The sequence below is a fragment of the Takifugu flavidus genome, chromosome 8, assembly GCF_003711565.1.
Source record: "Takifugu flavidus isolate HTHZ2018 chromosome 8, ASM371156v2, whole genome shotgun sequence".
In the NCBI taxonomy this organism is placed as follows: domain Eukaryota; kingdom Metazoa; phylum Chordata; class Actinopteri; order Tetraodontiformes; family Tetraodontidae; genus Takifugu; species Takifugu flavidus.
Window position 1 is genome coordinate 2,662,973 of NC_079527.1, and position 13,661 is coordinate 2,676,633.

Sequence of the window (13,661 nt, forward strand, 5' to 3'; positions counted from 1 at the left end):
TGTGTACAAACCCCATCAAAAAGCAACTGGGTGGCAACTGGCAGTGACGTCATCCAATGGTTGCAGGACTTATTCATCCACAAGGTTAAGGGGCTTACAAAAATTAACTAAACTTCTGGATAACACATGAAAAGGACGACCTGAAGACGGATAAAATAGCTTTCCGGTTAGTTGCAGAGAGGTTAAAAACTTGTTTAAAATATGATGGAATATAAAACCTGCTAAGTCGAGTCTATCGTAACGACTGACGGGAGACTAGCCCAAGATTTCCCAAGACTGGGCTACTTAGATTCGTTCAGCTTTCCCCAGACACATTTATAGTACAATCCGATTTGGAATTAGTGGCACTGTCACAGTTAGTGTGTACAACTAATAGTCAAAGCCGAAATGGTTGATATTTTACTGCTTCGGACAGCGAGTTGGTGTTAGCTTTGCTAGCTTGGACGGGCGGCATTAGCTTCAGCGATACACGGAGATCAAGGAGTCAGCTGACAGTCTGTTGTTGGCTGCCAATAGAGCAGGCATGGATCAACTTAAGGTAAAAGATCGCATACTGGAAAACATCTCCCTATCTGTTAAAAAGGTGAGTAGTGTCCAGGTGGTCAGCGTGTGAAAATACTGTCACAGTAACAATGAGAATTTCTGCCGTGCTTTAACGACTGTAGCTGCCATGAGGTCATTTTTCTGTCTGGAAAGGAAGGAACTTTTAAGTCAGGGTTTATCCAGCAGCATGCTGACACGAAAAGGACATATGAAACCATCCTTTGACACTCAGTACACATCCTGTTGATCGTAAGGTTCCCCAGCCTCTGCTCTGTGTTGTCATGGTGTAGTTTCTCCCTTTTTAGCAGTGCGACTGCAGCGCATCGTGGGTTTCAAGTTAAAATCGCCCTTTTTACCCCCCATATTGGTCTAATAATCCTCCTTTCCCCTCTTTGTAGGATAGCAAAATCTTCTGAAAAGTGTTTGCCTTAAAGAGCTAATACAGTTTTTAATCAAGACAAACATTGCTTAGTCATGTGAAACCAGTCACAGGATATAAATTCTTGTAGGTTATATTAAAAATTACAAGGGGCTTTCATGGTAAAAGGCCTTGAGGTTGTGACCCAGCTTGACTGATGAGTAAAACACGTCCATATAACAATGACCATTTTCCGTTTGAAAATATATGTGTGCTACTCACCTGATAGTTTTACCAGATGTTGGTAGTGACTCAAGAAATGCACATATACAGTGAAACAAAATAAGTCCAGAAATCAAGTTATGTGTAGTATTGGAGACACTGACATTTATTTAATGCTTTATACAAACACTTTAGTTGGTAATGACAGGTTCGAGACACCACCTGGATAGTCCCATGCTTTGTTTAGGTGTGATTTTGGCCCATTCTGCCACTCATTGCTTAAATCTGGAAGGGTCCCCTGGCTGCTATGAACTTTAATTTAGGTTCATCAACCAGTTGGGTTTTGTCGGCTGTGTGTTCAGGATCATTGTCATGGGCACCCTCTTTTTATTTTCAAGGCAGCACTGTTTAATAGGCCACCAGTTGGGGCTGATCATCTGCTGTTAATTTGCCCTGACATGGGGCAGAATTCCTTAACAGTCACTGAGTTCCGCCCCTGAATGATCTTAGAGAGTAATTAGCAGCCTCACTGGATTTTCTGCAGGCAAATACATTCTATGTTGAAGGTAGATCAGCACAATTCCAATGCTAGGTACTAAATTCCTTGTTTACTGACTTCTTACTGTATCATTATGTAGTAAACATCAGCTAAAGGAGAACAAGACTCCAACGTGCATGCATGTGTTGAAAGAATTTCCTAACGCCCAGTTTTTTTCACAATTTATAAAGGTCTTTCATAAACCTCCAAGAGCAATAGCCACAATCGCTAATTTAGTTGCCCAGTCACATGACAGTTAACTTTTCTCCGTCACATGTCCTTTATAGCAAGCAAAGCCTTAACCATAATTCTTTGTCAGTATATGCAACAGCATCATTTGTGCAGCAGCCTCTTGTAATGATTTCCCAACAGTTTATTTAATTGTAGTAAATCTACATGTGTTACCAGAAAACTAAAAGTGAACCTGTGTCTTCCCACAGCTGCAGAGCTACTTTGCTGCGTGTGAAGATGAGACCCCGGCCATCCGAAATCACGACCGGGTGCTGCAGCGCCTTTGTGAACACATCGATCATGCTCTGTTGTATGGGTGAGACTTAACTTAAAAGAATGCTAGCTTTTTCCACCCATCATTTTCTGCAGTCTGTTCAGTTGTATTATTATTATTATTATTCATTGTACATCCTATGCGGCCTTTTTACAGGCTTCAGGACATTTCTTCTGGGTACTGGGTCCTCGTACTTCACTTCACCAGAAGAGAGGCTGTCCGACAGATGGATGAACTTCAGCACATAGCGACCAATCTTGGCCGAAGTAATCCGCCTCTCTCACACTGTTAAAATCTCCCTGTGTGGTTGGTTTAAAGTGCAAATTTCAACAATTGCTCCTTTGCCTCCTCTTTAGGTCGTGCGTGGTTATACCTAGCATTGAACGAGAGCTCCTTAGAGAGTTATCTGCGCCTCTTTCAGGAGAACCAAGCTTTACTCCACAAGTATTATTTTAAGTGAGTTGCTTTTTGCTCCTGCACATCTGGTGAAGTCATGTTGCCTTTGAGGATTTATCCTCTGTTGTTTTTACTAATAATGTGCTGAGACAACCTTATTTTTCTACAGAAATGCACTGGTCTGCAGTCATGATCATTTGGCTCTCTTCCTCACATTAGTGTCTGGCCTGGAGTTCATCAGCTTTGACCTGGAGATGGTTGGCGAACATTGCAGATTTCATATTGCAGCTCCTGAATGTTAGTAGCACCTCTGTAGTGTTTTTTTTTTTTGCTTCGTTCCTGCTGATTCAGGATGTGCCTTATCTGGACGTGGCCCCATACATGCCAGAATACTACAAACCCCACAACCTGCTAGACTTTGAGGAGAGGTTGCACAGCTCAGACAGCCTGTCCCTGCACTCCTTCACCTCCCTCACCTCCACTAACCTGGAGTGGGACGACAGCGCCATAGCCCCCTCCAGCGAAGGTCAGCAGCTTCTTATAGTTCAACCTTTTCCTTCAAAATTCAGTCTTGGGTGATTTGAATCTGTTTTAATCAAATATGCTGAATACGTTTACCATGCAAAGCAAATTAAAATATGACCGGAACGACACCACACTTTTTCTCCCATATCAGGATCTGCACGGGCACATTTTTGCTAGAATAAACATGATTTCCTTAGCAAAGGTTAAAGTATTTAAAGTGAGCATAACATGCTCCAGGTGGCCCAGTGTTGTGTAATAGTGTTACTGAGCGACAACCTCAACACTCAGCGGTGCTGTACATGTTCACCGGGGTAAATGACCTGTGCATTTTTGGCAAAGTGCTGTTCATTAAGTAATGCACAGTCATTGTATTTCTTCAGCTATTGCTTCGTCATTTCTTCAAACTGGGCACGCTTTCATCCGTTAGGTTGTCAAATTACTGCTGCTCAGTTTTAAACTGTAAGGAACGCTCATTAGAACACTAATTATGCATCAAGAACACTCATTATGCATCCAAATAGTGATGTGGCTAAATTGTCAAGCCGTTGATAAGGTGATGCGGGAGCTGCAGCGATCCTTTCAGATTTTGTGACTCACACATTGGGCTGCAGATTATTCACCCCCAGCGCGTGACTGCAGCACTCATGGATGATGTTTGTCTTCCCCTCATCTCCACGAAGTCTTACGTCACCTTTAGTTTTAGTTCCTGGTTGTTGATAGCCTTCTCATTCCTACCATTGTTTTGTACACACCTGAGCTCATGTTCTTTTCTGTTTCTTTGAGTTACCTCTCTTTACTCCATCTCACTCTAATCCTCTTGTCCCTCCTTTTTTTAGATTATGATTTTGGTGACATCTTCCCTGTGTTGCAGTCATTGCCAAGTGCAGACTGGGAAGGTCGGACATCGGTCAACCCCTCCCCTTCTTCCTATCTTCTTATCTACCATGGTCACTACACAGTTTATGGTTACGCTTATTGCATGTTGGGTCCTTCAGTCTGTTATTAGCATGTTACATAAAGCTGTTGATACGTCATTGCTGAACATGACATCAAAACAATCACAAAGAGTCCTTGGGAGGGGATTCTGTCGGATGGTTCGGCACGTGACGGAGCTAGTTTCTGTCACTGGATTTTCCCTTAAATAGTGAGCCTCTACTGATGTTGAGCTTCAGAGAAGTTGGTGAATATGTATGTTAACATATAGTACATGCTGAATATGTCAGGACTAACAGACAAACGCTTTGGGTTTCTTAGAAGTTAAGTGTAAGGCAGGCACAGTCATGGGTCTGGAACTGCATGTGCTGTTTTTAAATGCCGGCTCTGCCTCAGTCATACAAAAGCCTGTCAATTTCACTCACCCCCTCCAGTCTGTTGGCATTTGTGCGGCTCTGTTTGTGTGATGTAAACTCTTCCTTCTAACATCTTCTCTTGCTGTGCGACACGTGGCACCGGCCTCCGCTCACATCAGCTTTAGGACAGGGTGGACACTGCGGCGAATTCTTAGGGTATCCAAGCCGCAGGCTCAGAATTGATTATCTTTGTCTGAAATCTATAATCTCTATTCCTTAATTATTAATGAAGCTGTTTTATTTCTGCTAACTTACTGTTAACCTCGAGTTACTAGACATACACTGATTTCAGACAGTGAAATGAATAAAAAGTTAATTTTATATGAGCTGTAGAAGTGCTTCTTGGCTGAGGCCTACGCCACTGTGAAGAAAGCTGACTGTACCTTTTATTTCTGACGTTGTCTTCTGTGCCTGTCTGCCCCACCCAGACAAACACATCGCTGCCTCTAACAAGTACTGTGTGCTAAGCTGATAAAGAAATACACAAGGTTTTACCATATTTTCTCTCCTTTGCCACATCAGAATATCTGTGAGTCAAACTGTAACTTAGTTTTGAGATGAAAAACCTGGTGTATTTCTTGCCTGCAACAAACTTTGGTTTGCTGTTTATTTTATAGTAATTATTCATGTTTGACTCTGATGTCAGAGGGGGAAATGACCGACCAGGCCAGCTGTCCTCCATCCAGCGGTTTCGATCCCCAGACAGTCGTCAGTGACACTGTGGTCGTTTCCTCCGACTCCGTCAAGGCGAAGGTGGCGACTCGCCTTTCTCCTCACAGCCCAACCTTCAGGCACAACCCCTTCAATGGGGACTCGGACACCAACACCACCAACACGTCGGCCGATGTCACACCAGTTCACCTGGCCGGTCGGCACGACTCCACTGTTGGAGATGAGATGGAGAATGGAGGCAATGTGTTGGAGGTCATCAGGTACAGCGGCTACAGTTTAGCTTTCAGGCTGGTATTATTTGTGTCATCCCAGAACCTCGATTATTGATTTAAAACATTCGGAGACGGTGAACATTATTTAACATTTCTGTAAACACGCCGGTTTAGTCAAGTTGGCTAGTTTTCAACCGTCGTCTCTGGGGCAGGTGACTTGAACAGAGACATGGCTTAAAATACTTTTGTTACTATAAACTGTTTTGCTTTGAAACCGCTTTTAATGTACTTATTTCTCCAGGATGGCCAGACGAAGGAAACCTGTGAAAAAGCGTAGAGGGAAGGGTTCCACTGACTCCAGCAGCAGCATCCATAATTCTGCCTCCTCTGAGCACATGGAAACAGAGAGCAGCCCTGTGGCCTCGGAGGATTTGGATCTGTTGAACTGCACAGTGATGCAGGTGGATACAGAGGCAAAGCTGAGGAGGAACAGAGCGGCATCAGAAGTAGTAAATAGAGAGGAAGACAGAGAAGAGGCCCTGCTGAGGCTTCCAGAGATGAAGGACAGCTCCATGGACACAGTGGGTCAGCCTCTGTGTGATGTCATGGACCGGCTGAACGGGGCTTTGGATAAAGAGGAGGCGTGGGGACACAAAGAGGAGGCAGGAGAAAAGGCTGTTGAAGCCTTTAACAACGGTACGGAGCCTCCTGCGCAGCAGCCCTTTCCAGAGGACTCACAAAGCGAGCCACCTGATCGATGCCACGGGGAGGAGACCGTCTCCCCTTCGTCCCCAAACCCAGACGTCCTGCAGGCCTCTCCTGCCAGCACAGACGTGCACTGCTTTACCACCTTTAGTCCAGACGCTGCTTCCTCAGGTGGTGGCCACAATGACCTTGCAGAGCATGGCCAGTCACAGACTCTTTCAAGTGGCCTTAAAGGGGAAGGAGAAGCAAAAGCAGCGGCAGGACAAGAGTCAGACGTGACGACGTGGGAGCAAGACGCCGAAGCGGGACAGGAAACCGAGAGGAATTTGTTAGATGAGAAACAAGAGGACAAGCTCAGCCCCTCTGAAAGTTCTCATCCTGCAGAGTTCATGTAAGCACGCACAATATTTAGTTTGCCGTCCTGTGGCAGTCTCGAAAGCACGTCTCGTGTCTTGTTTCAGGGTGGACAACAATCACTTGCTTCTCCTCATGATTCACGTGTTTCGAGAGAACGAGGAGCAGCTCTTCAAGGTGAAGACGGCTTTTTTTTACAGTTACATTCTGACTGTCCCCTCTTTGTTGAGCCCGTTGCTTAATGGAAGTGTTGCAAGGCTGCCAGCCACCTTCTAACGGCTTTAACAACAACACGGCGTAGAAATATACAACTGCATACCGCTGAAAACCACACGGAGCAATTTGTACACTCTGCTCTCCACAATTATGCAAAGATATACTGAGGAAATCTTTATGTTTGTTTTTAGATGCTGAAAATGAGCACAGGTCACATGGAGGGGGACCTGCAGCCGCTTTACCTGCTGCTGACTGATTGTTACATCTATTTACTTAGGAAGGGTAAAAACATGCAGTGGCTTTTATTCATGTATCTGTTTTTGGAAGTGCAGTTTGGAACTGTTCTTGTTTGCACACTTATTTATATTAGAGTCTGTAATATCTGACAAACATATTTACGTTGGTCTTGTGCTGCAGGTGCAGCAGATAAGCCCTACAACGTCGAAGATGCTGTTTCCTATAATGAGTTGGATTACCTATCTGTAAGTTTCACAACACGGCCTGATTATTTTTTCATGATAATCCTTAGATTTAAATGTTTTTCTGTTTTTGTCCTACATGCTCCGATCCCCCATTTTGTGATCAATAAAACAGAGAGTTCATTCAATTAGGAAATTTGAGACATTTTGGAATCCTGTAGCCTCGGCAGCGGTGCCTCAGCCGATAGATACATTTCTGTCCGAGGTGTCAGCTGCCATATTGTCGTCCTCTAGGTGGGCTTGGACCAGCAGACAGTTACTGTGGTTTGCATTAACAGGAGGAGGAAATTCCTGTTGGACACAGCTGATGCTTCTCTGACTTTGTAAGTTGCATCTGTGTTCTTTTATGATTCATTTATTTACTGCATCACATGCAGAGACACAATAGCTGAACCATATGAAACCTTCAACTCCAAACAGTTTTTTTTTTTATCTGTGATGAGAAAGCCCGGACAAATTGAGATTGTTCTTTATTATTGACCCACAATGACCTTCTCTCATCTCTTCTTCACCTTCAGATGGTTCTTATCCATCCTCAAGTCAGCCATGGTAAAAGGGTGTCGCGAGCCTCCTTACCCTTCTATTCTGACTGATGCCACCATGGAAAAACTGTCTCTCACTAAGTTTGTCTCCCAGGAATCTCAGTGTGAGGTATATAGACACATCATATAGACCCTCCAGCATTACACAGACCACTTAACTGTTCCCAAATATGTCTAATTTTGCAACAGGCAGTTCGAAGGCATAAAGAGAAACGGTCTTTCAGTTTATCTGTATGCACAAAACATGGAGTGAATTGACAATAAAGTATCTAAAGTCTAATTCACAGCTGCTTATCTACCCCAGTGCTAATTCTATGCATTTATATTGTCTTACTTACAGTTCTGTTTAGAAAATAGGTGGGATTTTAGGCAAAACATGTTACCACGCTACTTCTGGGATGATATTAACTGGGGTAGTAATGCTTTTCTGTTTTTTTAGGTATCGGAAGTGTCTCTCCGTCTCTATTCTCTGGTCCACTGGGAGGATCCTCTGGACATGACGCAGGGTTGCTCACCGACCTCGGGAGTGTCTTTCAGCACCAAAGAGGGGACTCTGCAGTACCGGTCTGGAACTACCTATCTGGGAAAAGAGTTATGGAAGAGCTGCTACCTTGTCCTCAGGTATGGACAGCACAGACAGCGAGGACAGAAGCTGGGGTCAGTGTGTTGTTCATGCATTCACTATCGAGAGTTTTTAGTGGCTTAGTCGATATGATCTAAACACATACTCGTCATCTTCCTTTAACTTTAGGAAAGGATTTATACATATAAAAAATTACATTTGACTTCTCTCTCTTTTCACCGCCTGCAGTTACCAGATGTTCGTTAAGATAGAATTGGAACATTATGCTTTAGGCTATTCCTTTATGAGTTTTACTAGATAAATGAGCCATTTTTTGCCGCACCTGTTTCAGAAAAATCCCAACTGATGGTTCGAAACCATCCAATTATATTTTTGTTAATGGCCAATGACAAATACCATATTTATACTTAACATGTAGACTGTAGACAAAGATGCAACGTTCTTAAGTACTATTCTTCTTTTCCTTTGTAGTAGTGGGATTTTGTACCTGTATGCTGAAAGAACTGATGTCACACCTCTGCTGTCAGTCAGTATGGGGTAAGTCAGGATTTTAAATGTCAGCAGTGTTATTAATTGAGTCCAAACACTAGATCTATGGGACTGACTGGCAAGATTCTATGAACAACCACTGGTTTTTTAAAATTTCCAATTGTTATTTTCTTTTTAATGCACAGTGGGACCTCTACTTACGAACGTCTCTACATGCGAATTTTTCAGGTTACGAAGCGTCTCAACGGGAAAATATTTCCTCTTGTTACGAAGGAAATTTCAGGTTACGAAGTCAAAAATACGCTACCGCTGTTACTCGCAGCTGGCGGAGTTTAGCGAACACAAACTTGCTTGTAGCTGCTCTGCCATTGGCTATCGCCTAGCATCTTCCCGTAATCCCATTGGCTAGGAGGGACGTCAATATTTACAGGTGTGTGTGTGTCCCAGTGTCGTCTCCGTTTAACTTTTATTCGCTATGGACCCCAGGAAAGTGATGGATAAAAGAAGAAAAGAAGAAGAAGAGAGGTTTTTTGTCAATACAAACGACGCAACAAATAATAGAAAAGCATGAAAAAGGGATGCGTTTGGTTGATCTCGCCAAAGAATATGGCTGTAACCGGGATTTATTGTTGGTGTTCGAATGTTTGTCCATTAGATGGCGGTGTTACCACAACGTTCGTTGCTAGTAATGACGGCTAATGTAAGATTAGCCTGTAATAAAGTTCATTTTGTTCCTGGAGAAGCCTTGCACTGAATTCCTACATTTATTGTGCGGTGATCTAATTGTAACATGTATTTGTTACATGTTTTGATGCATTTTTATGATTTATAAAAAAATTATGTCCGGATTTTTGGGGGCTTGGAACGGATTAGGCCATTTACATGGAAAACGCGTCTCTACTTACGTAGTTTTCAGGTTACGAAACAACTTCTGGAAGTCGAGGTCCCACTGTCATTTTCGTTCACTTGAAAGTGAGAAGCTTTTTTTCCCAACAGAGGAGAGCACTGCGGGGGCTGCCGTCGGTCAAACAGCACAGAGCGTCCTCACGCCTTCCAGGTGATCCTAACAGAGCGACCTCCTCTGGAACTCAGTGCCAACGATGAGCAGGATATGGCTGAGTGGATGCAGCTGCTGTGTCAGTCCGTCTCCAAAGGAGTAAGGGCTCTGTAATAATGGCAGCGTCTGATCGAGTAGTCGCTGCTTATTCAACTCTGGGATTCAATATAAAATGTGCATCTGGATAAGCTTTATATCTGCAAATGGTCCATAATCTACAGCTATTTCACCTCCAGGTCATTCCCCAGGGTGTCGCCCCCACGCCATGTATCCCATGTTGCCTGGTGGTGACAGACAGGAAGCTGCTGACGTGCCATCAGGACTGTCAGACCAGCTTCTTCCGCTCCCTGGGCTGCGTCGACATCTGTGACATCACTGCAGTCATGGTCGAGGCCAACAAGCAGTACTGTGTCATTGTGAGTGGCCCCCTGATTCACTCGTCTCTGCTTCTGTCCAGTGGTTTAAAATTCGGTTTTGCTCAATGGTTGCATTAAGTGGACTTGTTTCAATAGTTGGTGGTCTTACAGTTATTGTTTTCAGCGCTAAAATGATTAAATTTGTCTTTAATTTCTCAACACCATTGTATTTATTCCTGCGGGCTTTTTTAACCAAACTAAGGAGCAGAAAGTATTTTAATTTAGAAATACAAACTGGTGCGATTCTGGATCTTTGCTGCACGCCTTCACTCTTTGCTTTTTCTGCTTTGTGCAGGAGTTTGCGTCAGATCGGGCTCAGTTCCTTCCTACGTGGGTCTTGTACTTCAGTGGGTGTCGAGAGAGGGATCGCCTACTAGAGGCGCTAGGCGACACGTGGAAGGCTATTTTCCAGGTGCGAGCCCTTTATTCCTCATTTGAAGAGAACAAAGTTTTCTGAAGTGTTCCGTAAATCCGTGTGGTTGTCCTCTCATTCCTCACAGGTTGACCTTCCCCACAAAGAGGTGGTGGACTTAACTCTGCAGAAGCGTTGCAGCGAGGCGCTCGCTCTCATGAGTAACTCTTGGCAGAGGGCTGACAGTCTGGCCCGAGGTAGAGCCCAACGGGAACCCTGGTGCTAACGGACATAGCCACGCACGCACGTACAGTCATCAACTAGCAGCCGACACAGACTACGCTCAGCAAATGAAGGAAGGATAAAGTCACAATACTAAGCCTGAAATACTTTTGGTGTGAACCAGTCACATGGTTATTTCATATAACAGTGTTAACATTGGATGGATTTCGGTTAATCTGCCATATCAGCCATGGAGCCTTTTTATCATCATGGCACTTTGGTGTCCCATGTATTGCTTTTTTTTTCTCTTTTTCTCTTTAAAAAACACTGAAAGAAACTGAATTGGTATTTTGTGCCATGGAGCTCGAACATCTTATTTACTGCTGCTTTCTCAGAGCCTTCTTATTGACATTAGTTCAGTTAGAACTTTAGTTTCAGACAAGGAGCGACTTCTCACATGTATGCAGATGTGCCATATTTCATGGACATTTCTAGTTAAAGATGTCGGAAATGGTTATTTATTAAATGATTAATCAATATTGCAATTATGCAAAGCCTCTGGACCAGTAATGAACCTACAGTGCAATTAAATACATCCTGCTGAAATCAAGGCTCTCAAAATTAAGGCTTTTCCTGAAACACTGACCTTAAATTATCTCCTGTAAAATTGAAACGCATCTCACGATTTGGATAGAAAGACCAGGATCCTTCATTGGCAGCGGGCCCTGTGCATTTACTAATAAAAATAAATCAGATATGTGGGCTGCATATAAAAAGCCAGAGAGGACCAGGGCAGTTGCTGCTGACTTTTGAAAGTCATGCTTTCAGCGCCTCCAACTCAGCTAGCTTTGAGAAGGGAAATGCTATTTCTTGTTTTCTAACAGTTATAATGCTCTAAACCACAATGTCCACTATATACATGTAAAATAGCTGCCCTGGTTGCCATGGTGCAGCTGTCATGCAACACTTGTGTCTCCTGTGAAAATAAGAGGTACAGCTGTAAACTACACAGTAATCGTGCATCATCATCCATAATTGCGTGTATGTTATTCCCATACATACGCTAGTGTAACATTGCATTATTATTGTATTTATATTAGCATGAGACACTTTCACTGTTCCATGTCACGTGCTTGCTGATAGCATCTATCCACTTACTTTCATTTATCAGGACTTGCCTTTTTCTCCACTCCACAACGGCGGTCGGACTTCCTTGCTGACTTGCACATTTGTCTTTCTTTAGGCACTAATTATGGATTTCTGTTAATATCACAGCACTCTGTCCATACACACCAGTGTTTGGCCTTATGGCATTAATATTGTTTTGCACAAATCTTTCAAATCATCCAGTATCGAAGCTTTTCTAGTAAACCAGACAAGTTTTACATGATCAGGTACTAGACGTGTGTGGATGCTGCTGTTCTGTTGGTTTCTCTTTGTACTGGCTTTTACTGCAGTGACACTGTGGCCTTTAACCGAGCTGAATGAACTGGCCAGTCCTTTGTTATTTTTACATTGCCTTAAACAGTCAAATCCGGCCTTCCGAAATGTAAAACTTCAAACAGCCTTCAGAATATGCATGTTTTTTTTGTTTTTTTATTGGCCAAATCAGGCCACCAAATCTAACTTTTCCCACTCCCAGTACTTTTGACTCAGCATTTATCAGTAATCCTCGAAACTCAGGTGGAAACAGCATCGTTACATCCAAACCCTCACTGTTGGGTTTTTAACAACGCAGGCCTTTTTATTTGAAATCTTTTTTCCCCCCTCATCTTGTTTTAGTTCTTCCTGTGTTTTTATCAGTTATGGAGTTATTTTGTGCATATCAGTGAAGGCTACAGTGAACATATGTAGATTGTATCACAGGTGTGGCCAGAATCCTCTGTTCCAGTGGGTCATTTCAGGCCTTTTTGAGCAAAGAATTTGTTCTGAATAACAGGAAAAGGCTTCTTAAGGTTGTTGCAGAGGAACTGTAAATGACGAAGAAAATCGTTGTCTTTTAGAAGACATTGCTGGTCAATGATGGAAGATATCTTCTGCTTGATGCAATGAGAAAAGGTGGTGTTTTGTTCAGAAATGTAAACGGCACGTAATATTTGTATTATTGGGGTTACGGATTGTAAATATAGCACTAATCAGCATATTGTGCACTCACGCATGAGGATGTGCATATCCTGAGGATTTTATACTGTTTCGTAAAGGTAACAGATGTACAATTTAACCAATGTGAACGGGTGATTAAATAAATTAAAGGAAACCATGCTCGCATATCTGTTTTTATTTGTTCAACTTCTGTTGACCAGATCCTTTACGATGTCAATTGTTGAAATAACAGCAAGCACTGAGGCCATTTTAGAGCTACTGCTGAAGATTCTGGGATGGATTATGATTCCTACCCCGTGTTTCCATCCTAATCTGTCTGCCGGGTTTCATCGGTGGTTCTTGCAGTTTCCCCGCTCACCAGCAGAGGGCGACCACGAGTCTATCCTCGAAAAGCAAATATGTTATAACTGCAGTATTAATGGAAAGACTCAGGAAAAAATCCCAGAACCTTTTTAGAAGGCCACTGTACGAGCCCCCTTATATGAATTATACAAATTTGATCAAAATATAACTTCCTTCCTTAAACTGCATTGAAATCTAAGTGTTAAATGCTCTAGAGGCCCTTTAGCATTTTCAGTACTTGTGCAATTGTTACAAAGGGTTTTGTTTCTCATTAATAGTCTTTATTATTGTAAACTCCAAAAGCTGTAACCACTTTTTTCCATCTCATCTGAATTTCATCTGAATATAGATCACCTGCGTCCTAGTTTTGAATATTATTATTCTTTATTTTCTGTTCAAAATGGGATGTCACGCCTCTTGCTCTTGTGTGTTTTTCTCATTTATACCCGGATGTGTTTGACATAATATAAAGTGGTCTCAC

General features: G+C 42.8%; 1 protein-coding gene across 7 annotated transcripts; it reads left to right on the forward strand.

The window, feature by feature from the left end:
• The first annotated feature begins 43 nt into the window (after positions 1 to 43).
• plekhm2 (pleckstrin homology domain containing, family M (with RUN domain) member 2) lies at positions 44 to 12,995 on the forward strand. 7 transcript variants are annotated; one of them, XM_057039682.1, is made up of 20 exons: positions 44 to 583; positions 2,102 to 2,208; positions 2,323 to 2,432; positions 2,523 to 2,622; positions 2,732 to 2,819; positions 2,914 to 3,088; positions 3,924 to 4,034; positions 5,083 to 5,368; positions 5,622 to 6,416; positions 6,487 to 6,556; positions 6,787 to 6,877; positions 7,013 to 7,077; positions 7,309 to 7,397; positions 7,593 to 7,725; positions 8,056 to 8,273; positions 8,671 to 8,736; positions 9,685 to 9,844; positions 9,982 to 10,161; positions 10,457 to 10,573; positions 10,662 to 12,995. In XM_057039682.1, exons 1-20 carry the CDS (start codon positions 524 to 526, stop codon positions 10,797 to 10,799), a joined length of 3,159 nt encoding a protein of 1,052 aa, XP_056895662.1. In that variant the 5' UTR covers positions 44 to 523; the 3' UTR covers positions 10,800 to 12,995. The 7 variants fall into 7 exon arrangements, with proteins under 7 accessions (XP_056895662.1, XP_056895663.1, XP_056895665.1 ...); XM_057039683.1 differs by having other exon boundaries at positions 8,056 to 8,237; XM_057039685.1 differs by having other exon boundaries at positions 3,924 to 3,983.
• The last annotated feature ends 666 nt before the right edge of the window (positions 12,996 to 13,661 follow it).